The sequence below is a fragment of the Cololabis saira genome, chromosome 2, assembly GCF_033807715.1.
Source record: "Cololabis saira isolate AMF1-May2022 chromosome 2, fColSai1.1, whole genome shotgun sequence".
Taxonomy (NCBI): Eukaryota; Metazoa; Chordata; class Actinopteri; order Beloniformes; family Belonidae; genus Cololabis; species Cololabis saira.
In genome coordinates, this window is record NC_084588.1 from 55,367,901 (window position 1) to 55,392,743 (window position 24,843).

Here is a 24,843-nt window from a genome sequence, read left to right on the forward strand (position 1 = left end):
ATGCGTGGTGTCGCAGGATGGAGACGCACATTTTGATGTATAACACACCTGGGTCCACGTTACGGTTCGGGCCGTATTAACTGCTGAAGAAACGGCATGAATTGCTCCAAAATTACGCGATTAATTCAAAATGTTCAAAATGTCCGACTTCCTGTTGGGTTTGGGCCATGGCTCCAAGAGACTTTTCTTTAAGTTGCGACATGATACAAGTGTGTACCGATTTTCGTGCATGTACGTCAAACCGTATTGTGGGGCTTGAGGAACAAAGTTTTCTAGGGGGCGCTGTTGAGCCGTTAGGCCACGCCCATTAATGCAAACAATGAAATATCACATTTATCACCAGGACTGGCTTGGTGCAAAATTTGGTGACTTTTGGGGCACGTTTAGGGGGAAAAAAGGACCTCATTTAGTCGGAAGAAAAATAAAAATAAAAACGAGAACCAGAATAAAAATTTCTACAGATACAATAGGAACTTTGCACTGTCAGTGCTCGGGCCCTAATAATACATTGTATTTATAGAGCGCTTTTAAAAGATCTCAAAGACGCTTCACAGACACAAAGATAAAACGGCGAGATCAAGAAAATTACAAATTAAAAACCACAGGATAAAAAAGATAAGAGATAAAAGATAAGATAAAGGATAAAAAACAAATCACACATTAATATTTCACCTGATACTTTAACTGTTTCAGATGAGTTTTTATATTTTACTTGATACTTCATACTTGATACTATCAATTAAAATATTAAAACTCATCTGAAAAAGTTACAGTATAAATTAAAATATTAAAATTCATCTGAAACGGTTAAAGTATCAGGTCAAATTCATTATCTTATCTTTTATCTCTTATCTTTTTTATCCTGTGGTTTTCAGTTTTTAAATTTTCTTGATCTCGACGTTTTATCTTCGTGTCTGTGAAGCGTCTTTGAGATCTTTTAAAAGAGCTCTATAAATACAATTGAATATTATTATTATTGAATATTAAAACTCCTGAAACGGTTGAAGTATCAAGTAAAATATTAAAACTCATCTGAAAAGGTTAACTATTTCAGAAGAGTTGTAATATTTTACTAAATACTTTAATCGTTTCAGATCAGTTTTAAATGATATACGATCTTACTCCTAATGCAGTTTTAGGTTTTGAATCATGTTTTTGGGAAATTCTTGAGTTGAAAACAAATTCCTGAAGCTTTTGTGAGCTGAAGTCATGACTGTGACGGGAAGTACCGGTCTGCTGACGGACGCTGACGAACACGACAAACATCTGCACATTCTGGCTATGTGTCAAAGTTTCAGCTGAACCTGAAATACGCTCAAGATAAAAGATAAAAGATAAAGCTCAGATCTGTGATGCTGCAGAGACCCGGTCCCGGTCCTGGTCCCGGTCCTGGTTCTGTACCTGGAAGGAGCCGTCCGACCTCCGGGGGGTCATGAAGCTGATGCTGTCGCCGTGGAAACCGGGGGCCGGTCCGAGGGCCGATCCGGGGGCCGGTAGGGCCAGCAGCAGGACAGACGTCAGCAGGACAGACGTCTCCATCGTGGTGTCTCTCAGAAACCTGGACACGCCGAGCTGCTGCTGCGGCTTTATAGGGAGGAGGAAGAGCTGCCTCCTCCTCCTCCTCCTCCTCCTCCTCCTCCTCCTCCAGCAGTCGCCCGACGGGTCCGACCAGATCACGCCCGCCTGCAACTATTAATCCTGAACAGAAGCAATTACTGTTCACGTCTTCCTCTTATCTGAGATTATCTCCCTCCTTAAGATCGTGTTTGTAAAACAACACAGATAAGAAACACGTCCCGTTTTACGTTCATTTATTCCTTCATGGACGACATGAACCTGAGGAGTTTTACTTTGGTTTGATTCAGCAGATGTGGCTCTGAAATCAGCAGATGGTTCTGAAATCAGCAGATGTGGTTCTGAAATCAGCAGATGGTTCTGAAATCAGTAGATCTGGTTCTGAAATCAGTAGATGTGGTTCTGAAATCAGCAGATGGTTCTGAAATCAGTAGATCTGGTTCTGAAATCAGTAGATCTGGTTCTGAAATCAGCAGATGGTTCTGAAATCAGTAGATCTGCTTCTGAAATCAGTAGATCTGGTTCTGAAATCAGTAGATCTGGTTCTGAAATCAGCAGATCTTCTGCATCATGACCCTCTGAATAAACAGCCGTAGTTTAAGTTGAGAGAGGGATGATGAGGTTGGAGGGAGTAGAGGATGGATGGATCTAGTGAGGATACGTGAAGTCAGATTGGAAATACGGGATAGGTGTTCTTCCTGCCGGGCATTTCAGCCTGACCTCCTCCGGTGCCTTTTGGAAATGAACCAACTTCGTGGGCTAACTTTGTGTCATCAGCTGGGACCACCGGCCATTGATGTTTCGCTCCTTTAACCCCAGGACATCGACCGGTGGCAGAGCGATGGCTGGGATTTCTCCCTGCCACCCCCACTGACGCCCTAGGTGTTACTTGCCCCCCCCAACTCCTCTTCCTCCGTATCCACAGCCAGAAGCTGCCTTCCTCGGCCTCCTCTGCCAGCTCCTTTGCTGCTCTGCGATGGCCGGCTCCTGTGCACCCCAGGTCTCGCAGCAGACGGGAGGTTGAGGAGCCAATGAAACCCCTGCACCCCACCTCTACCGGGCATATCGTGGCCCTCAGCTTCAGCGGCCACATCACCCGGTGGTAGAGGATGTGCTGGTAGCACCACACCTTATACTTGCCCAGGATCTGGCTCCGATGGATCCTGGCCAGGCCGTCTGCGAGCTCTTCCTCACGGCCTCCCCCATCTGCTTGTCCGAGAGCTCTGCTGTGTATGATCTGCCAAGGCTACGGAGGGTTGTTTAGACAGCAACAGGATCTCCTCTCCCCCTGCAGTGAAGATGGTGTGGTCGTTTCGACCCCTTTCCTTAGAGAGAGGCTTCGTGACTTGGACGGTTTGATTTTCATCCTCGCCCAGCCTACAAGCTCATCCATCCTCTTCAGCAGTCTCGTTGTGCATGCTGCTGTCTGGAGTACGGAGGTGACGTCGTCCATAAAGCCTCTCAGTGGTGGTAGCCTCCGACCGGATGGCAGGTTCTCTCCTCCGACCATCTTCCTTGCCCCAATGAGGATGACCTCGAAGGCTGCGATGAACAGGATGGGAGAGATAGAACATCCCATTGCTATGCCCACTTCAAGCTGTTGCCAGCCTGTGGTGAAGTCCTGATGGGCACAGCACACCTGTAGATCTGCAAAATACTTGGCCACCAGGTGTTGGATGCATTTGGGGGTGTGGAAGAACTCCAAGTCGATCAGTTGGTGCGGGACGGACCCATATGCGTTGGCGAGGTCCAGCCACACGACATGCAGGTCGCTCTTCTCTCTCTTTGCCCTCTGGATTTGCTCCCAAATCACAGCTGAGTGCTCCACGCACCCTGGGAATCCTGGGGTGCCAGCCTTCTGGCAGCTGGTGTCAACGTAGCTGTTGCTTGTGAGGTAGCTGGTCAGCCTCTTGGCCATGACGGAAAAGAAGATCTTCCCTTCAACATTCAGTAGTGCGATGCTCCTGAATTGGCCGAAGGATTTAGAGTTCTGCTCTTTCGGGATAAAGACTGAGACAGCTCTCTGCCACTCTGAAGGGATGATGCCCTTTTCCCACGCCAGTTTCACAAGTTTCCACAGCACTCTCTGAACCCCCGGGCAGTACTTGCCCAGCTTGTACGGTACGCCGTTGGGGCCCGGGGCTGAGGCTGCTCTTGCCTTCTGCACCACCTCTGCTAACTCGCTGGGTTTGGGGGGAGCCGTGTTGAAAGGGATGACTGGAGGGTCAGGACGAGGAACATAACCGGGGGATCCCAGCGGGATGGCTTTTGCTGGGTTGCTGTATTGCTCCCTTATATGCTGTTCGAGCACTGACTTTTCTATCTCCAGTTTCCCGCTCCTCTTGTCCTCTAGCAGCTGTTTTGCGTGCTTGAAGCGGTTCTTGAAGAAGTTGCTCATCTCCTTCTCCTTCCTCCTCCTGCGCTGGCGGATCCGTTCTGCCCTCCTCAGGTTGGAGAGGCTCGTCTTCACCTCCTCCCACAGTGGTTTCAGGCCCTCTTTCTCTTCCTGGCTTGCCTTCCTCCACTGCTTTCGGAGCTGGCATCGCCTCCATACCAACTTGTTAGTTGGAGTAAGAGAAGAGGAGGGTCAGGCCTCGAGGACGACTCAAGAACTCATGACTCATCGTCAGCCAGTCAGGTATTTGATGATTTTATATCCAGGTGTAATGAAGCCTTCCTTCAAATTAAAGTTTCTAAAACAAAAGAGCATTGATTTTAGACGTTAATCCCCAGTTCCTCAGTGTAGTGATTCTTCACAACCAGCCAGTTGAACTAGAGACCAGTTACAAATATCTCGGCACTATAATTGATAATATGCTCAAATTTGATGTGAATTGCGATATGCTTGTGCGCGTTGCTTCTAAAGTTGCTGGGGTGAAGTTCAGCAGTCCGGACCAAATGTTTAATTCTCAGGTGCTTAAGAAAAAGTCCCTTCGCAGGGACGATCCTCTTAACTAAGAATATATAACAGAACTGTTCCGCCTGCTACAAAAATAGATCTAAATGTTCCTTTGTGCCTCTCTTTCTCCATTAAGGCTGTGAACGCTGCAGAGAAGAGGAGCTAACTGTGGTTTAGAACCTGGTCCTGCTGCCACCTGAGTTGTTGGAATGTATTTAAAACTATTTATGCTGATCGGTAGTTTCCCCCTCCTTGTGTTCTGTGGGCTGTGAAAGTTTTTCTCTGCTGCATCATGTATGTTTTATTTATTTATTTATTTCAGATCCCCATTAGTTGCTGCCTCAGCAGCCACTATTCTTCCTGGGGTCCAACAGTACAAATATACATTTCTATAAAACTTTTAAAGTGCAACATAAAATGCCGGGCCGCTCGGTGGTGCAGTGGGTTAAGCGGCGGCTCATATACTGAGGCTACAGTCCTCCTGCAGCGGTCGCGGGTTCAAATCCAGCCCGCGCACCTTTGCTGCGTGTCTCCCCTGTTCTCTCTCTCTACCCCTTTCCAGTCTGCATCTCAATAAAGGGCCACTGGAGCCCAAAAAAATCTTAAAAAAAAAAAAAGTACAATATAAAATGTTAGTTAAACAGAATAAAACAAAGTAGATAACAAGAACAAAGAACAACAACTAAAAAGAAAAACAAGACAAAAAACAAAAACAAATAAAAACTAAAGATAATAATAAGCAGAAAACAATGAAAAAAAGAAAATAAATTTTCCTAAATGAAAAAAACGAAAATGAAAAAAACGAAAAATAACAAATAACAACCAAAAACAGATTAAAGATAAATTCAAGTACAACTAAATATAAATAAGTGCATACTAAATGAGGCAAATACAAAAACCAAAAAAAATGTATTTCAATAGAAGAAACATTTAAAAATAGTGAAAATAACCGGAAACGTCACAAAACTTCAGCAAAATAAAATAATAAGAATTGAGATTAAATACAGAACAAAAAAATATGTTTATTTATATAACACCTAACTCAATTAAATCAATAAGCTAAAACCATTAGACACAATCTAAAACAACCGGTTTCTTCTGAACTTCCTTTCTTAGTTTCCTCTTGAAGCTTCAACTCTGACACTGGTGGAAATAAGATTTTCTGGAAGTTTATTCCATGTCTGTTTTCATGTCTGAACGAGGCTGTGTGATGAATGTGCTGAATGTTTAAAAGGTAATAATAATAAGACTCTTACATCACTGTTGTGCAACTCATAGGTAGCTTGGCTGTCCAGTTATCAAGGCTAATGATAATTCTATTAAAGAATTATTAATAATTAATAAAGTTGACTATTTATCAAATTGTATTATCAAAAATGATAATTCTCGTAGGGGCACCACCGCCGGGGCCTTACTTCCGGTGGGATTCGATAACTAACAGCAGAAAATCAGTCTCATTATGATTTGAATTATCCTGCAGAACAGCAAATCTTACAGAATAACAGTGAAGGCGTGATATCCGAACACTAGGCTCTGCTTAAACAAATCAATTTGTGACCAAATCTTGCATGAAATAACACAACCACTCATAAAGAAATCAATCAGAATTTATTTACATACGGGTGTCAAAAGATGATAAACGCAACACCCAAATAAACCTGATGGCAGAAACTACCTTATTACAAAACCATTAACTAACAAGAAAAACAACAATCAATAAAATGAAACATAAACGTTAAATGCATGGAATGAAAAGAAGAGAATCAAATGTAATAATAATAAAGATGGTAAAGAACACAATAATGATAACGTACAGTAATACGCATACAGTAATCTCATTAAACATAAGTTCAGCTTTACACCGTTCTAACTGACTGATCGCCCAAACACAGCCTCACGTCTCCTCTGGATTCTGCATCTGGAGCGGGTTCTGTCGGGGTTCCAGTCCGATGCGGCCTCGTTCCTCTCGGCTTTCAGTCCAAGCAGTCTCTCGTCTCTCTCTCTTCTCCTTCGACTCTGAAGAAATAAAAAGACAGGGGTGCAGCAGCCGGGCGATCCCGCCCTGGTCAACGGAGCCTATCACGGCGTCTCGGTGCGCGCGGGGATCCAGTCCACTCGTCGGACTTGCGGGCTCCCGTCCGGGCTCCTGAGCGCATGGGCCTCACGGACACAGGTGGCTGGGTGCTCCTCGGGCTGAGCTGGCAGGCTGACCGGAGGATCAGGCCCTCCTCGGGAGAGAACTTAGAGCGGAGAGAGAAATTAGAAAAGAGAGAAACTTGGGAGCGCAGTGCGCTCCGTGGTAACGGGTCTTACGCTCCGCCGGACACTCCAGGCTCGAAGCGGCTCCCCCCCCCGTCTCGTCGCAGCGCTCAGGAATAAATGGGTAGATGCGGCCGTGGCTGCCTCGGTCGGCAGGCACGTCTTGTCCGGTCCGCTGGCTGAGGGAGAGCGTGAGCACTGGGCAGGAAGGGAGCTTTTGAGTTCCGCGGGCTGCGTGATGTCACCAGCCCCTGGCAAGTGATTGGGTGCTTCCCGCTTTTGGGCTTGGGGCGGTTTTACTGAGAGGGACAGTCCCCCCCTTCAGGGTTCGCTTCCGGGGGCTCCACCGAGTCTGAACCCCCCTTGGTGTCGTCACCCCAGGGAGTCTGTTCCTGGTCCCTTTGCGTTGTCTTTTCCTTTGTTCCTCCAGGTCTGGCGGGAACCCTGCTGGGTTTGTGGGGGCTATACTGCGCCTGACCCCCCTCCCAGGTGTCGTAAACCCCATGGAGTCTGTTATCTGGTCTGGAGTCATGCAGCATAAACTTTGGCTTGGCTTCGGCCCTTTACTGGCCCAAGAGAAATGTTCACCCACTCACATATGTCATGAATTCATAATCATATTAGTCCAATAGTCCAACATCACCTTTTTCAACACATTTTAGACAAGTTTAGACTAGTAGGTCATAGTTTGAGGATATACTTTGTAATTAATTACACAAAGAGCCTGTTAACTGTTATTTAGCATGTTAGTTAGCGTGGTAGTTAATTATTATAAATTTTTCCCAATAGCAATTTTTTTCGCACATTAATCTCGTCCACCATAACCTTGAAAAGTTCCTGCATCTCTTTTTCTCCTTCTCCATGTTTAGTGAGTGACTGACGGTTAAGACCAAACTACCTGTTTATATATAATATATTTATATATAAATGTAGTTTGTTGGCGCGTGCAATGCAATGACATATTTTAAGAAGTTCTTAAGGAGGAAAAATAAGAAATTGGTAAGAAATGACAGTTCTTAAGACGGTTCTTAAGAAAATATAGAGGAATTTCACTTAAGAACTTTCTTAAGAACTTCTTAATTTTAGATCTTAAGACATTTCTTAAGATGGTTCTTAAGAACATATTGGTGAATCCGGCCCCTGATGAATAAAGTGAAGTGAACCAGAAGAGGGCGTCCCACAGGGCTCGGTCCTCGGCCCCGTCCTTCATCACCTACCTGCTCCCACCGGGTCGTGTCATCAGCACATCCTTCCGTTGCTATGCCGACGACACGCAGCTCTACGTAAGAACTGCCCCCTCTCTCCCTCTGCAACCTGGTCATCCCTCTATCATCTCTCTATCATCCCTCTATCATCCCTCTATCATCTCTCCCTCTATCATCTCTCCCTCTATCATCCCTCTATCATCTCTCTATCATCCCTCTATCATCCCTCTATCATCTCTCTATCATCCCTCTATCATCCCTCTATCATCCCTCTATCATCCCTTTATCATCCCTTTATCATCCCTCTATCATCCCTCTATCATCTCTCCCTCTACGACCTGGTCATCCCTCTATCATCCCTCTATCATCCCTCTATCATCCCTCTATCATCTCTCCCTCTACGACCTGGTCATCCCTCTATCATCCCTCTATCATCCCTCTATCATCCCTCCATCATCCCTCTATCATCCCTCTATCATCTCCATCTCTAAACTCCGGAACATCTCCAAACCCAGCAGACGCAGAGAAACTGGTACCTGTGGTGGTACTGGTACCACCTTCATCTCCTCAAGGCTGGACGACTGAAACAGACTCTTGTTCAGGATCCCTGGCAAGAACATGGTTGTAATAATATATAATAATAATACTAATAATACTACTAATACTAATAATACTAATAATAATAATAATAATAATAATACTAATAATAATAATAATACTACTACTACTACTACTACTACTACTACTACTACTACTAATAATAATACTAATAATAATAATACTAATACTAATACTACTACTACTACTACTACTAATAATAATAATAATAATAATAATAATAATGATAATAATAATAATAATAATAATAATAATAATAATAATAATAATAATAATAATAATAATAATAATAATAATAATAATAATATTGTATTTCAACAATAATCTCCACATTTCGACTTTTTTCTCAAAATGCACAATAACAAATATGTATATATAATAAATATGTATAAATATGTATATATAATATGTCTGGCCCTGATTCTCTTCTGTAGTTTTAGACACTGTTGAAATGAGGAGATTTCATTTTTAACCCCCCCATCTGTTTACATCAGCCCCCGACCTTTGACCCTCTTCCCATGACGTAGTCACCGACGTGCTGACGTCACACAGGGGAGCGTCAGGGATCCAAGATGGCGGCGGAGCCCAATAAGACGGAGATCCTGACCATTTTCAAGCGGTTAAGGTCTCTTCCCACGAACAAGGTAACCCCGAACTCAGCTGCATGTGTCCGGCCGCGCGGGCTCCACGCCGTCCGGCCGTGGCTGTCTGTCGTCAGCCTGCGGGGAGCGCTCAGGGGGGCCGGTTAGCCGCCGGTGGCTAGCGGCGCCTAACGGCGGCTAGCCGGGGCTAGCAGTTCCTATCCACATCCACTAGCCCCGCTAGCCCCGGCTAAAGGTGGCTAACAGTTCCTATCCACATCCACTAGCCCCGCTAGGCCGAGCTAACCCCGCTAGCCGCGCTAGCCGCAGTAAAAGCCACGTAACATGTAGAGAAATAAAAAACTAAATAAAGACTTTAATAAAACCATGTAACCTGCTGATCCATGTAAACATGTAGAGAATTAAATAACTAAATAAAATCTATCTAACCTGCTGATACAGGTAAACATGTAGAGAAATAACTGAATAAATAACTAAATAAAGAGTTTAAATAAAATCTATTTAACCTGCTGTTCCATGTAGAGAAATAAAAAACTGAATAAAGAGTTTAAATAAAACCACGTAACATGTAGAGAAATAAAAAACTAAATAAAGAGATTAAATAAAACCACGTAACATGTAGAGAAATAAATAACTAAATAAAGAGTTTAAATAAAACCACGTAACCTGCTGATGCATGTAGAGAAATAAATAACTAAATAAAGAGTTTAAATAAAACCACGTAACCTGCTGATCCATGTAAACATGTAGAGAAATAACTAACTAAATAAAGAGTTTAAATATACATGTACAGAAATAACTAAATAAAGAGTTTAAATATACATTCTTACGGTTCTTCAGCCAATCTAAAAAGAAATAAAGGCAATTTTAACCAAAATAATTTGTGAGAGTTAAAAAAAAAATATATATATATAAATTATATATGTGTGTGTATATATATATATATATATATATATACATTTCTTTTTTGTGGAAAAAAAAGAAAATGAAAAAAAACTTTAATTTCTTTTTTTGGTGAAGGGAAAAAAAGAATGAAAAAAAACATTTTATTTTTTGGGGGATGAAGAAAAAAAAGAAGAAAATGAAAAAAAAAATATTTTTGGGTGAACAAAAAATAAAAAGAAAGAAAAAGAAACAAAGAAAGAAAGAAGAAAAAAAATTCTTTGAAAAAAGACTTTAATTTATTTTTTGTGATTGAGAAAACTCCATTAACAGGTGATAATAATCTACTAAATAAAGAGTTTAAATAAAACCACGTAACCTGCTGATCCATGTAAACATGTAGAGAAATAAATAACTAAATAAAGAGTTTAATAAATCCATCTAACCTGCTGATACTATGGAGGATTTTTTGTGCCAAAATTAAATAAATAAATACATCATTAATTAATTAAATTGTGAATGAAATATATCATAAATTAATTAAATGTGTCATTAATTAATCAAAATTAGAATGAAATGTCATTAATTAATTAAAATACAATTCATTTTAAGTAAAAATATACATTTATTATTTCAGCATTTAATTAATTAATGACACATTTAATTAATGATTTCGTGTTGCATGTGAATCATGAAATGTAAAACTGCATTTAATTAATTAATGACACATTTAATTAATGATTTTGTGTTGCGTGTGAAAACTGTGTGAGTTTGATGAGTGAAACTGACAGTTTTACATTTACATTTCATAATTCAGCAACACGAAATCATTAATTAAATGTGTCATTAATTAATTAAATGCTGAAATAATAAATATATATTTTTACTTAAAATGAATTGTATTTTAATTAATGACATATTTCATTCTAATTTTAATTAATTAATGACACATTTAATCAATTAATTATATATTTAATTCCCATTTTAATTAATGATGTATTTATTTATTTAATTTTGGCACAAAAAATCCTCCATATGATCCATGTAAACATGTACAGAAATAAATAACTAAATAAAGAGTTTAAATAAAACCACGTAACCTGCTGTTCCATGTAAACATGTAGAGAAATGAATAACTAAATAAACAGTTTAAATATACATGTACAGAAATAACTGAATAAAGGGTTTAAATAAAATCCATCTAACCTGCAGAAATAACTGAATAAAGGGTTTAAATAAAATCCATCTAACCTGCAGAAATAACTGAATAAATAACTAAATAAAGGGTTTATATAAACATGTACAGAAATAACTAAATAAAGGGTTTAAATATACATGTAGAGAAATAACTAAATAAAGGGTTTAAATATACATTCTTACGGTTCTTCAGCCGGGGGTTTACTACTGCAGGGTCCTCCAATCTAAAAAGAAATAAAGGCAATTTTAACCAAAATAATTTGTGAGAGTTAAAATAAAATATATAAAATGTATATATATGTATATGTATATATTTGTGGAAAAAAAAGAAAATTAAAAAAAAACCTTGTAATTTCTTTTTTTGGTGAAGGGAAAAAAAGAATGGAGAAAAAAAAAACTTTATTTTTTGGGGGGTGAAGAAAAAAAAGAAGAAAATGAAAAAATGTTTAATTTATTTTTGGGCGAAGAAAAAATAAAAAGAAAGAAGAAGAAAAAAGAAAGAAAGAAGAAAAAAAAACTTAACCCAGTCAGGAATTGGTGAATAAGCTGATAAAACCAGAATAAAACACATTCAAAAGTTATTATAGTTATTAAAGTTATTATAAACCAGGATTAAAACTTGACACATTAAAAAAAAAAAGGGGAAATATTTTCTAGAAATGGATGCTACAATTTGGATAAAAGTATTGTGTCCTTGTTTGCTTTCTGTTTGCTTTTAATTCTTTTGGAAATGCAGCAAGACAAAAGCCCTTGATACAAATCTAAGATTCTGAAAAGTGAAGCAGAAAATAAGAAATAACTCAATCCCAGCCGTCCCAACTGTTTTAGCAGCTCAGGTTTGTTCGTCAGCTGCTTCAATTATAGGTAAAAACGTCTGAATGTATATCTGATATAACTCTGAGATTTGAATGGCCTTAAAGGTTTTGGGACGTCTTATTGCCCTAAATTAATAAATACTAGGGCTGGGCGATATGGACCAAAAGATATATCTCGATATTTTCTAGCTAAATGGCGATACTCGATATATATCTCGATATTTTTTCTGTGCCTTAATTGGGGTTTCCCCCAAAGCAATATAGCATAGCATCTCTTTTAGCATCTCTGTTAGCATCTCTGTTAGCTTATTTTTTTTCTGATCAAACCCTTAAAAAAACAGTCAGTTTTAATACAAAGCCTCGTGCCAAATGTCACACAGGTTCCTTTATTAACAGAGGTCTGCACAATATCAACATGTATAAAACAAATGAAATAAAATAAACTGCCTGCATATATAGAATAAAAATGCTTCTTGAATAAAATAAAACAAATATCCCTTTCCTGCATAACAATTAAATTAAAATACACTGTAATTAATACAATGTAGACAGTAACAGGCAGACTTTTCCACTGAGGTTGACAGTTGTGCAAATAACAAAACATTTGTGCAAATCTCAAATAAAACATTCAAGTCAAAATAAGCTATATCAAAATCATTAAAAAAATCGATATAAACGATATTGTCTGGTACCATATCGTGTTTGAAAATATATCGATATATATTAAAATCTCAATATATCGCCCAGCCCTAATAAATACATAAATAAATCTCTGGTGGACACAATAACCAGGTGACAAACCTGTTTACCAAAGTACTTTATTATCACAGGATTTATCTTAGTTTTCATAGGAAGAAGTTGTATTAAAGGTCTTTTAAAAAGTCTTACATTTAACTCCTTGTATGTGTAGAATTAGATAAGACTATAATAATAATCCTAAACAACCCAGAGATGCTGAAAGATTCCTGTCCGTTTGTCTGGTGAACCAAAAGAAAACTAGTGGAATAAAATCACAGGTTAATACAAACTTTTAATCATGTCAAGCACAAGGTTTTTCCGGCCGGAGGTTCATTTGTCTCAGACCACGGTGGATAGGAGAGAAATGCACACGGTGGTCATCAGCCTAGATGAATTTATACTCTAAAGGGGGGTGTTCTCTGCAAGTGGATTTCATTGGTAAATGTGTCACTTCCATCTTCCTTTCCCTGGGGTGTCAAGCCCAGGTCTCAGGTGAGACCCCCCAAAGTTAAACGTCTGCTTATTCCCTTTGTCTTCTCTCAACAAATGGTATGTGTATTTCACCTTTCCCCCCGTCTCCTCTCAACAATCCCATGTGTATTGTATTTAACCTCTAGTCTACCCGTAACACCAGGGGGGGGTGTGTCTAAATACAAGGTTACTTTGAATATAAACCACCAGTGTTGGAAATTCTTTGAGCTTTTAACAATTTCATGAAACCCTTTAAATGCTGAACCAGTTCACAGGAAACGTGTCCATGTTGATCTGTGTTTGTTGGTCTGAGGCAGACGGAGTGTGTGGTTGTGACATAAACGTAATTACAGGTGGTTTAATGACTCGTTATTCCAGGTGGTTTAATGACTCGTTATTCCAGGTGGTTTAATGACTCGTTATTCCAGGAGGTTTAATGACTCGTTATTCCAGGTGGTTTAATGACTCGTTATTCCACTCATCTTCATTCCACTGCCTTCGTGCCTTCGTGCCAACGAGCCGAAGCTGCAGAACAAACTACAGACGTCAGAACTGAGAGACTTCTGAATATCTGAGGACTGAAGGATTAGTTAGTGATGGTTCCAGGTCTGCAGGAAATCACAGGCGTAGGGTACGCGGCGCCGCGCACCCTACGGCGTAGCGCTGCGTTGGTGTAACGCGGAACCATAAATCAGTCTTAAGTCGCGGAGCTGAAGTTGAGGTATTTCACCCAGACTACATTTAATGCTCCACAGCGCGCCAACGCCGCACACGTAAAAAGAAGAAAGAGGATTTGTTTGGTTTTTGTAACATGCCATGCTCCGGCATATATATATATATATACCGTATTGACCCGAATATAAGACGACCCTGATTGTAAGACGACCCCCTCTTTTTCAAGACTCAAATTTGAAAAAAGACTTTTTGAACACCAAATTAAATTTTTATACAGAAAATAATGACAGTACATCTGAAACAAATGATTATAACAATATATTTGAGAGAAAAAGCCTGTTATTTTGCCTCATTCAAATCATGATCTTGAAGTTTGCATCATAACTTCTTAACCCACATTTCTCCAGATTGTCGCTACGTTTCAGCATTTTCTGTTTTCTCTTCTGTTATTTCCTTGTCTTTTCTTTCTTACCGCTATTTTTTATTTTTCTTCTTCATGCTACTGCTATTTTTTATTTTTCTTCTTCGTGACAGGGGTTCACTTTGGTCTGGGGAGTTTAGTTCAGCATTCGCTTTAAAGATATCTGGCGCCATCTAGTGTTGTGAATGGGTATAACGTCTAGACCCCGAATGTAAGACGACGCCCACTTTTTCAGTCTGATTTCAATGCAAAAAACCCCGTCTTATATTCGGGCCAATACGGTATATCAGTGTTTCCCCTACCATTATACAGGCCTGGTGGGGCCGCCAGGCCAACCTGACCCCCCGCCAGGCCTAAAAAAAAAAAATCAATGATCATTTACGTTTAGGAGCCTCTGCAGCTGTTCTGCAATGGGAGTCAACCTGCTTCGTTGCCTAGTAACGCTGCTGAGAGCGCGGTCATATTATAATATATTATGGGATGTATAGAGTTTGTAGCTAGCCAAAAAAAAAAAGAAAAAATATCACGGGCGACAGACAACATGATAACAGAAATGTTTCTGCAGGTCCGTGTGTTTGTGTTTGCATGAGACGCTGCAGGGAAGCATGAAGGAAAACACAGCCCGACGACGCACCATGCGTCCGCGGGGTCCTAGCGCCAGCCATGTATGAGCGTCAAGGCTGATTTATGGTTCTGCGGTACACCAACGGCGTAGGGTACGCGGAGACACGCACCGTACGTGGGCGTCGCCGCGTACCCTACGCCGTAGGCTCTGCGTTGGTGTACCGCGGAACCATAAATCAGCCTTTACCGTCGCTGACACCGGTCCGACTGGTGACCCAGTAAAATAAACGCATTTAAACATCTGGCTGGGATCCCTAATGGCTTAATAACCATAAATACAGCCCTTAGTTGTACCACACTCCCCATGGTACATTTCCAATTTGTTGTTTAGCTTACATTTTTGTTCTGATTGAGCTTCTTTTTTTGGTAAGCAATGATGATGAAAATAACACAGACAATAGATTGTCTTTCCACTAGAACCACTAAAGGTTCATTTTTCCCCCAGTCAAATGTATGTAACTGTTATAACAAAACGGGTAAAACAAATCTACAATGTTTAAATTATTTATAACTGATATAATCTCAATTGTGAATAGGGATGTTTTGTCACATATGCATCAGCACAAGCAGCCGTTAAAAGACCAGAGGGTTTTCATAGAGATCCCTCTGGAATATCTAGAACAGATCAATGCTCATATGGGTCAGACCTTTCTGGCCCAGGACACTTTGGTTAAAGGTTAGACTAAATCTTATTATTTCATTGAAGTGATATCATTCAGCAATATAGGCCTACAATGATTTTTAATGTAAAACTGTTTTATATTGCTACATGTCCAATATGCCGTCCCACGCGCCTCGCCTTTTCAGTGGTACCACCGGGCCTGAAAAGAATTGTAGGGGAAACACTGTATGTATATATATATATATATATATATATATATATATATATATATATATATATATATATATATATATATATATATATATATATATATATATATATATATATATATATATATAAAAACAGAAGCTCTTCAGTGTTTCTAAACTTTATTTACATTACATTAAACTGACCCTGAGGATTTGCCTCTTTCAGGTTAATCACGTCTCGTTTGCTTTTATTCTTTCAATGTTGCGGCTCAGAAACTAGTAATACTTCTGTTTTTGAATGAAAGATTCATAAATACTTGATTCATCCCCAAAGGGAAGTGAATTGCTGCAGAAGTCGTGTTTTAAGTCTCTTCGGAGGGTCGTTGGTTTGATGCCGTGGGCACCAAACTTCACATTCCTGACATCTATTTAGGGAAAATGTTACATTTTTACCCACAAATCTCTGCCAGACTTGCTCTGCTTGAGATCTGAACTCTGCACATTTTGGTCTGGAGCTCTTAACGTTAACACAGATGCATTGTGGGAGGTTTCAGGGACCAGATAAACACGGCTGGGTATCGATCCAAATGTCAAGAATCGATTCGATTCCGATTCTTAATATTCATAATCGATTCGATCCGATATTGATTTGGCTTAGTGTTATTTAAAATGTTTTTGGAGCTGTTGCCTGAATTATATGACTGTAAAATAACTAGTGAAATAATAATTTCACAATAATTATTGTGAAATAACTAAGAAATAAATAACTCAAACAGGCCTTTCAATATCCATTTAAAGTGCAAAAAACAAAGAAATTGCAACAGTTCATGCAGTAAACAAATCATTTTAGCTTGTCTTAGGGTTGCAAAATTCCGGGAATTTTTTAAAGTTGGAAACTTTCCATGGGAATTAACGGGAATGAATAAGAAATTGACAGAATTGAAGGTTTGAAGGGGGGGGGGGGGGTGGGTTGGGGTCATTTTACTTTTTGATTGGGTGGGGAGTGGGGTGAGTTAGTATTTACTCAACATTCATGTTTTTGTTGTTCATTAAAATAATTGTTCATACAAGAATAAAAACTAAAGTTCTACTCAAATAAATCTGTTGAAATGTCATGTTTTTGTATTATCTTGCATCGATATCTGCTTATGACAAAATAAATATTTACATTTATGTTTGGATATGATACAGTTTGTTTAAATTACCCCCAATTTCCAGTTAATTCCCATAAATTCCCATAATTCCCATGGAAAGTTTCCAATTTGGAATATTTCCAAAATTCCCCAGCTTAACTTCCCATGGAAAGTTTCCAGAAAGTTTCCGGAAATTTACCGGAAATTTTCCACCCCTTTGCAACCCTAGCTTGTCCTAATTTATTCTGTCACCACGCACACATGTTGCCATGAAGCTCCTGCATTTTTCAGAAGTGTCATGACAAACGTTTTTATCCGACTACTGGGATTAATGTTCACCTGGTGAAAATGATGAGAGAAAAAAATCGATCTTTAGACATAAGAATCGATTTTTAGGAATTAATATGATAATCGATTTAGAATCGGAAAATTGATTTTTTTCAACACAGGCCTACAGATAAAGCAGCGTCAGCGGCGGAGGAGACGGTGAATGACCAGCAGCTCTGGTTCTAGTTTCCTGCAGATAAAGCAGCGTCAGCGGCGGAGGAGACGGTGAATGACCTGCAGCTCTGGTTCTGGTTCTAGTTTCCAGACGCTGTGATCACAGACGACACGTGAAAGTGGTGGTAGATTTATTAACATGTACACAGCAAGGTCTCATCCAATCAGAGAGGACGCCTGTACTCGTGTTCCCGCCAGCGCTGGGCAGATTACCCAGCATGCATCTGAACGCTGAGCAGGATCTGTGACATAGAAAGATGATGACAAAATATAGTCTGATTATTTTATAACTCCAGGCATCAGGAAGGAAAGTGAAGTAACAGCTGGAGACTATGACGTCGTATTCATGCATCAAAAACCTTTTAAAACCGGAATATGATCAATAACCCGGTTACACGGCCATGTAAACACCAATAACCCCTTTGATAACCAGAATTTGCTCATATTCAGGTTTTTAAAACCCCAATATGAGCCTGCCCCTGGGTTACTCCTTTTCTGACAGAATATCTGGTCGTGTTTAACGGGATTTCCCGTCAGAAGGAACAGGAATCTGTTTTCTGTTCTTTATCAAGGAATCCTGGTGTTTTGAGTCCAGGAAGTTCTTCTAAACACGGAGAAACCAAGACCAGGAGGAGACTAATCACTTCATAAATGTAATGAAGGATATGAACATTTCTGCATTTGTAGACGGTAGAAAGTACCGGGATAGAAGATTTACAAGAAGGAGAGAGAAAAGTTGAAGCAGCATTTGGTTTGAATTTGGATACAGGAAGAATAGAAAGAATAGAAAGCGTTTATTATTATTATACTTCTACAATGAAATTAGGCAGCAGCTCCGTCAAAGTGCAAAACAAATGCAAGACTATATAAGCAAGTAAACTGTACACAACAAAAATGAACAAAAAAAGTAAATATATATATATATAAACTATAAGAAAAGAGTGAATGGAAGAATAAAATAAAAATGTACATGAATGGGTGGAGGAATATTGCACTGAAAGGATGGAAGAGTATTGCACATACATAGGTAAGGAATATTGGGACATTATGGACAGAAAATAGAAATATTGCACAGTGTGAGGAGCTTATGAGTTCAGAAAGTTCCCAGCTTTGGGGAAGAATCTGTCCCTGAGTCTGTTTGTTCGGGATCGTAAGGACCTGAAGCTCCTTCCAGAGGGAACAGGTCAAAGAAGAAGAAGAAGCAGAAATGACGGTAATTGCGTCATCACGTTCTCCGTGCGTCGCTGGTTTGATCCAGATAAATGATTAATCACCATGGAAACAGGGATAACCCTGTTAGCTCAGCATGGAAACACAATATTCCCAATGTTTCAGGAACTGGAATATTGACCTGAACCTGAATTTTGACTGATGGAAACGTAGGCGCTGTAATTATTGATGGAATTTTCATTAAAAAAAGTAAAAAAAAAAAGAGATGTTTGACTGGAACTTGACTGGATTCCTTATTATTATTTTATTATTATTAAGTTTATTGAACAGGGACAGATGTATCAAACATTATTTCATAAAAGTACTAAACAGATGTCGTACATACAGGTTTGTAGCCAGAGCTGTCCCTGTTAGGCCTTTACTTAACATTCAAAACAGAGTTAAAACAGTACAAAACCATTAAAATACAGAACATGAACATGAACAAAACAGAATAAAGACAAGAAGCAAAAACATAAACCAGATAAGAACAGAAAACTAAAATAATACAGTAGTACAGAATGTTAAAGTCAATGTTCACAAGCTGGTTTCAGTTTCAGCCAACGTTTGACTTAACCTTAACTTAACCTTGAGCTCTGTCAGTATTTTGATAAATTGATTGATTGATCTGTTTGAGTGGTGTTGCCACGGTAACAGCAGGTGTTGCCACGGTAACAGCAGGTGTTGCCACGGTAACAGCAGGTGTTGCCACGGTAACAGCAGGTGTTGCCACGGTAACAGCAGGTGTTGCCACGGTAACAGCAGGTGTTGCCACGTAGGGCTGGGGATCCATTCAAATATCAAGAATCGATTTGATTCCGATTCTTAAGATTCAGAATCGATTATCACCATCAGATCCAATATTGATTTGGGTTAGTGTTAATAAAACAGTTTTTTCAGCTGTTTCATGAATTATATGACTGTAGTTCTGCAACATATTAATACTAGTACTATATAGAGATTCAACAGCAAGTATTGCAGCTAATGATGCTGTAAGGACCAATCAGCTCCCAGAATGCTGATAGAACTGAAACAGAAACATCGTGGGTCAGAATTACCAAACAGATCCAGGAGGAAACAGAGACGGAGGAAATCACTTTTAGTTTTTCCCACATTCCGTTTTTATTTGTTCCATTTTCGGTCTATTTCGATTTTTAATTTTTGAGCATTTGGTTTTTAGCATTTTTTGCAAATGTAACCCCAAGACAGTTTATAAAGTAAGTCTATATAAAGGAAATATAGACAATGTATGCAATTATAACCTAACACTTTAATGTTTTCATACCTTTAAACATATTTAAAGGCAAAAACATGGCACCAGTTATTCTCGTGTCCAACAAAACATTCATTTTTTGGGCATAAACAAAAAAATACGAAAAGTTGTAGTGATGAAAAAAAAAAAAAAATCTTTTTTTTTTTAAATCGATCTTTAGATCGATCTTTAGACATATGAATCGATTTTTAGGAATTAATATGAGAATCGATTTAAAATCTGAGAATCGATTTTTTCAACACAGGCCTATTGCCACGGTAACAGCAGGTTTGTGTGTGTTTCCAGGCTTGTTTGAGTGGTGTTGCCACGGTAACAGCAGGTGGTGTTACCATGGTAACAGCAGGTGGTGTTACCACGGTAACAGCAGGTGGTGTTGCCACGGTAACAGCAGGTTTGTGTGTGTTTCAGGCGTGCTTCGACTGTGCTGCTAAGAACCCCAGCTGGGCCAGCATTCCCTACGGGGTTTTCCTCTGTATCGACTGTTCTGGAATCCACCGCTCTCTGGGGGTTCACCTGAGCTTCATCAGGTGAGAGGGGGGTCCTGGGGGTTCACCTGAGCTTCATCAGGTGAGAGGGGGGTCCTGGGGGTTCACCTGAGCTCCATCAGGTGAGAGGGGGGTCCTGGGGGTTCACCTGAGCTCCATCAGGTGAGAGGGGGGTCCTGGGGGGGGTTAGTTAGCACCTGAGCTTGGTGAGGGTTTAGTTAGCATATCTCTCTTGTTAATCATAAAAATGATAAACTTGTTCCTCCAGATCCACGGAGTTGGACTCCAACTGGAACTGGTTCCAGCTCCGGTGTATGCAGGTGGGAGGAAACGCCAACGCGGTGAGTTCAGCCTTCAGAGACGTGGTGACGCGGTGTTTAACCTCGTGTAACGGTGTTAACCTCTTCCTCCTCCTCAGACGGGGTTCTTCCGTCAGCACGGCTGCTCCACCACCGACACCAACGCCAAGTACAACAGCCGGGCGGCGCAGATGTACCGGGAGAAGATCCGGCAGCTAGCTAACGCAGCGCTGTCCAAGTACGGCACAGACGTGAGTTCAGTCTAATTAGTTTATTTGGAACGATCCCCAAGTACGGAACAGACGTGAGTAGTTTTAAGTCTTGTATCAGCCTTAAGCCTGAATTTCGGTTCCGCGTTAAATCGACGCAGAGCTTACGGCGTAGGCTACGCGGCGACGCGCACCGTGTAACGCGGAACCATAAATCAGCCTTAGAATGAAGGAACACATGCTGCATGTTTCTATATTAGTTATAACTGGGGGGAGATTATTTTTTCATTATGCACTTCGAGAAAAAAGTCAAAATGTCGAGATAAAAGTTAAAATTTCGAGAAAAAAGTCAAAATGTTGAGAAAAAAGTCCTAATTTCGAGAAAAAAGTCAAAATGTCGAGAAAAAAGTCAAAATGTTGAGGCTCGAAAGGAAAAGGGAAGAAAAGAAGAGGAACAAATGAAAAAAAAAAGAAAAAGAGAAGAAAAAAAGAGAAGAAAAAAGGAAGGAAAAAAAAAGGTCAAACATTGTTGAAAAAGCTCCAGGAGCCACTAGGGCGGCGCTAAAGAGCCACGGGTCGCCGACGCCTGGGCTAGCATGACTTTATCTTCTCGTTACACTGCCCCCTGTAGGTTTGGCTGCTCATAGCACCTTAACAGATATTTATGCAGGTTCCTGGAAATGATGGGATTTAGAAAAACGTAGAGGGGGAAATATCTGTTTTTGAGAAATTTGGAGAAAAAAGTCGAAATTCTGAGAAAAAAGTGGAAATTTAAAAAAAAAAGTTGAAATTCTGAGAAAAAAGTTGAAATTTTTAAAAAAAAGTTGAAATTTTTGAGAAAAAAGTCGAAATTTTGAGAAAAAAGTCGAAATTTTGAGAAAAAAGTCGAAATTTCGAGAAAAAAGTCGAAATTTCGAGAAAAAAGTCGAAATTTCGAGAAAAAAGTCGAAATGTTGAGAAAAAAGTCGAAATTTCGAGACAAAAGTCGAAATGTTGAGAAGTAACTCCACTTCTCTGTCACTCCAAACCAAAGACTCTGGTTCATCTTGGAAGTAACTGGAAGTTACTCGTGTCATTTGTTGATGTTTTTTTCCAGGATTCTGATTGGCTAGCATGACTTTATCTTCTCGTTACACTGCCCCCTGTAGGTTTGGCTGCTCATAGCACCTTAACAGATATTTATGCAGGTTCCTGGAAATGATGGCATTTAGAAAAACGTGTCACTCTCTAAAAGTGGATACAAGTTGTAAACTATAAACCTTAGATTTCCTGAGGAAAAAGTCACAACTCTTCTCACTAAACGTCCCTGGTGAAGCGACTGACACGACTGTCGTCCTGCCCCAGGGTTTGGACATGACTAAATATTCTGGTAAAACTCCGGCGGACATTCATCGTGAAGTATTTAGTGAAATATTTACTGAAGTATTTACTGAAATATTTACTGAAGTATTTACTGAAGTATTTACTGAAATATTTACTCCCTGCAGCGTGAACACGGTACGAGCTGCTAACGACGCGTTTAAACCCGACTCTTCCACAATAGAAACAATGATCAATATGAATCCATCACCTCAGGATGTAGATCTTTATTTTTATTACTGTCGTTTCTACGTCTCTGTTACAGCAGAGTTAGCTGAGTTAGCTGAGTTAGCTGAGTTAGCAGAGTTAGCAGAGTTAGCAGAGTTGCTGCTTTTCTTTCTCTGCGTTAGCGGCAACTTTAACAACTCAATATTGTCCTTCGTGTGAGAAACTTTCAAAAGTCTCATCAGCTTCGTTGTGTTGATTCTTTTATAACTTTTATAACGTTTATAAAGTTTATAACGTTTATAAAGTTTATAACGTTTATAACGTTTATAACGTTTATAATGTTTATAAAGTTTATAACGTTTATAATGTTTATAACGTTTATAAAGTTTATAACGTTTATAAAGTTTATAACGTTTATAATGTTTATAACGTTTATAATGTTTATAAAGTTTATAACGTTTATAAAGTTTATAAAGTTTATAACGTTTATAACGTTTATAACGTTTATAAAGTTTATAACGTTTATAATGTTTATAAAGTTTATAACGTTTATAACGTTTATAACGTTTATAAAGTTTATAACGTTTATAACGTTTATAAAGTTTATAACGTTTATAACGTTTATAAAGTTTATAAAGTTTATAACGTTTATAATGTTTATAAAGTTTATAACGTTTATAACGTTTATAAAGTTTATAACGTTTATAACGTTTATAAAGTTTATAACGTTTATAACGTTTATAAAGTTTAGAAAGTTTATAACGTTTATAATGTTTATAAAGTTTATAACGTTTATAACGTTTATAATGTTTATAAAGTTTATAACGTTTATAACGTTTATAACGTTTATAACGTTTATAACGTTTATAAAGTTTATAAAGTTTATAATGTTTATAACGTTTATAATGTTTATAAAGTTTATAACGTTTATAAAGTTTATAACGTTTATAACGTTTATAAAGTTTATAACGTTTATAAAGTTTATAAAGTTTATAACGTTTATAATGTTTATAACGTTTATAACGTTTATAAAGTTTATAACGTTTATAAAGTTTATAACGTTTATAAAGTTTATAACGTTTATAAAGTTTATAACGTTTATAATGTTTATAACGTTTATAACGTTTATAACGTTTATAATGTTTATAACGTTTATAACGTTTATAATGTTTATAACGTTTATAACGTTTATAACGTTTATAACGTTTATAACGTTTATAAAGTTTATAAAGTTTATAATGTTTATAACGTTCCTCCTCGCGGTCTTTCCTTTGGACACACTTTGCAAACTGCAACGTCCTCAGATCGGCCAGTTTTTAATTATTACTTTACAATCTCCGATCTAAACCGATGGCTTTATCAGCCGATACTGATCGGTTGCCGATCGATCGGTGCATCTCTTTAACTCCTGGGCAGCTCAGATCATCCGACGTCAGTAATAAACTGGGGTTTATGATGATTCATCCTGGACGCTCAGTGGCCACGGTTACATGATGATATTCCGAATTAAATCATTCAGAATTAGTATTTTCCTTGGAGTTTACATGGAAATAGTAATTTTTTCTTATTATTTTTATTGTTTTTTATTTATTCTATTTTAATTTTTTGTTTAATTTTTATTTTTAATTTTTTTTATATATATTTAAAAAAATTTTTTGAATGTATTTAATTTTTTGTTTATTGTTTTTTTCTTTATTATTCATCCTTTTTTGAGTCTATACATGATCGCGTAATTATTCTATTCTGATTTAATATCAGAATAAACCAGCCACTTTCATGGCCATTTTTATTCAGAATTAGGTGTTTACATGTTCATTTTTACTAATTTTAAATCAGATTTCATTTTAATTCTAAATAAAAGAGGAATTAAACTCCCATGTAAACTGAGTCTCAGCTGAAGTTACTGATGGTTTTGGTGACGAGTCTCAGCAGGAACTTCTCCCTGAGCTGCCTGTGTTTCCTGAAGGTTATTATATAAGAGATAAAGCCGTTATTGATCATTTATCAGAGCGTGACAGCTCAGCAGCTCCAGGTCAGAGTCCAGAGTACCGGAGTACAACCCCGTACATGTACAGAGTACCGGAGTACAACCACGTCACGGTGGAGAGACGACATCAGGGTGATAACGTGTTCTGGTTCTGTTGCAGTTATGGATCGACTCTTCCCCGGGAGGAGCTCCGGCTGCTCAGGCCGCTCCGGAGAAGAAGGAGGACGACTTCTTCTCAGAACACACTCAGGTGGAGTTTCCTACGTCACAAAAACACCTGAAACTTCTCAGAACACACTCAGGTGGAGTTTCCTACGTCACATACGTCACACAAACACCTGAAACTTCTCAGAACACTCAGGTGGAGTTTCCTACGTCACATACGTCACACAAACACCTGAAACTTCTCAGAACACTCAGGTGGAGTTT

General features: G+C 38.8%; 2 protein-coding genes across 3 annotated transcripts in view; one reads left to right on the top strand and one right to left on the bottom strand.

The window, feature by feature from the left end:
• The window catches only part of LOC133418534 (uncharacterized), a 28,642-nt gene extending 27,095 nt beyond the window's left edge, over positions 1–1,547 (bottom strand). The window contains exon 1 of the mRNA XM_061707271.1: positions 1,402–1,547. Coding sequence (XP_061563255.1) covers positions 1,402–1,539 — 138 coding nt within the window. The 5' untranslated portion in view covers positions 1,540–1,547. The remainder of the gene's footprint in view (positions 1–1,401) is intronic.
• A 7,533-nt stretch (positions 1,548–9,080) lies between these two features.
• The window catches only part of arfgap2 (ADP-ribosylation factor GTPase activating protein 2), a 41,294-nt gene continuing 25,531 nt past the window's right edge, over positions 9,081–24,843 (top strand). For both annotated transcript variants that reach the window (XM_061707282.1, XM_061707290.1), the window contains exons 1-5: positions 9,081–9,200; positions 20,316–20,434; positions 20,661–20,733; positions 20,811–20,942; positions 24,575–24,664. In XM_061707282.1, the coding sequence (XP_061563266.1) occupies positions 9,129–9,200; positions 20,316–20,434; positions 20,661–20,733; positions 20,811–20,942; positions 24,575–24,664 (486 nt within the window). In that variant the 5' untranslated portion in view covers positions 9,081–9,128. The remainder of the gene's footprint in view (positions 9,201–20,315; positions 20,435–20,660; positions 20,734–20,810; positions 20,943–24,574; positions 24,665–24,843) is intronic.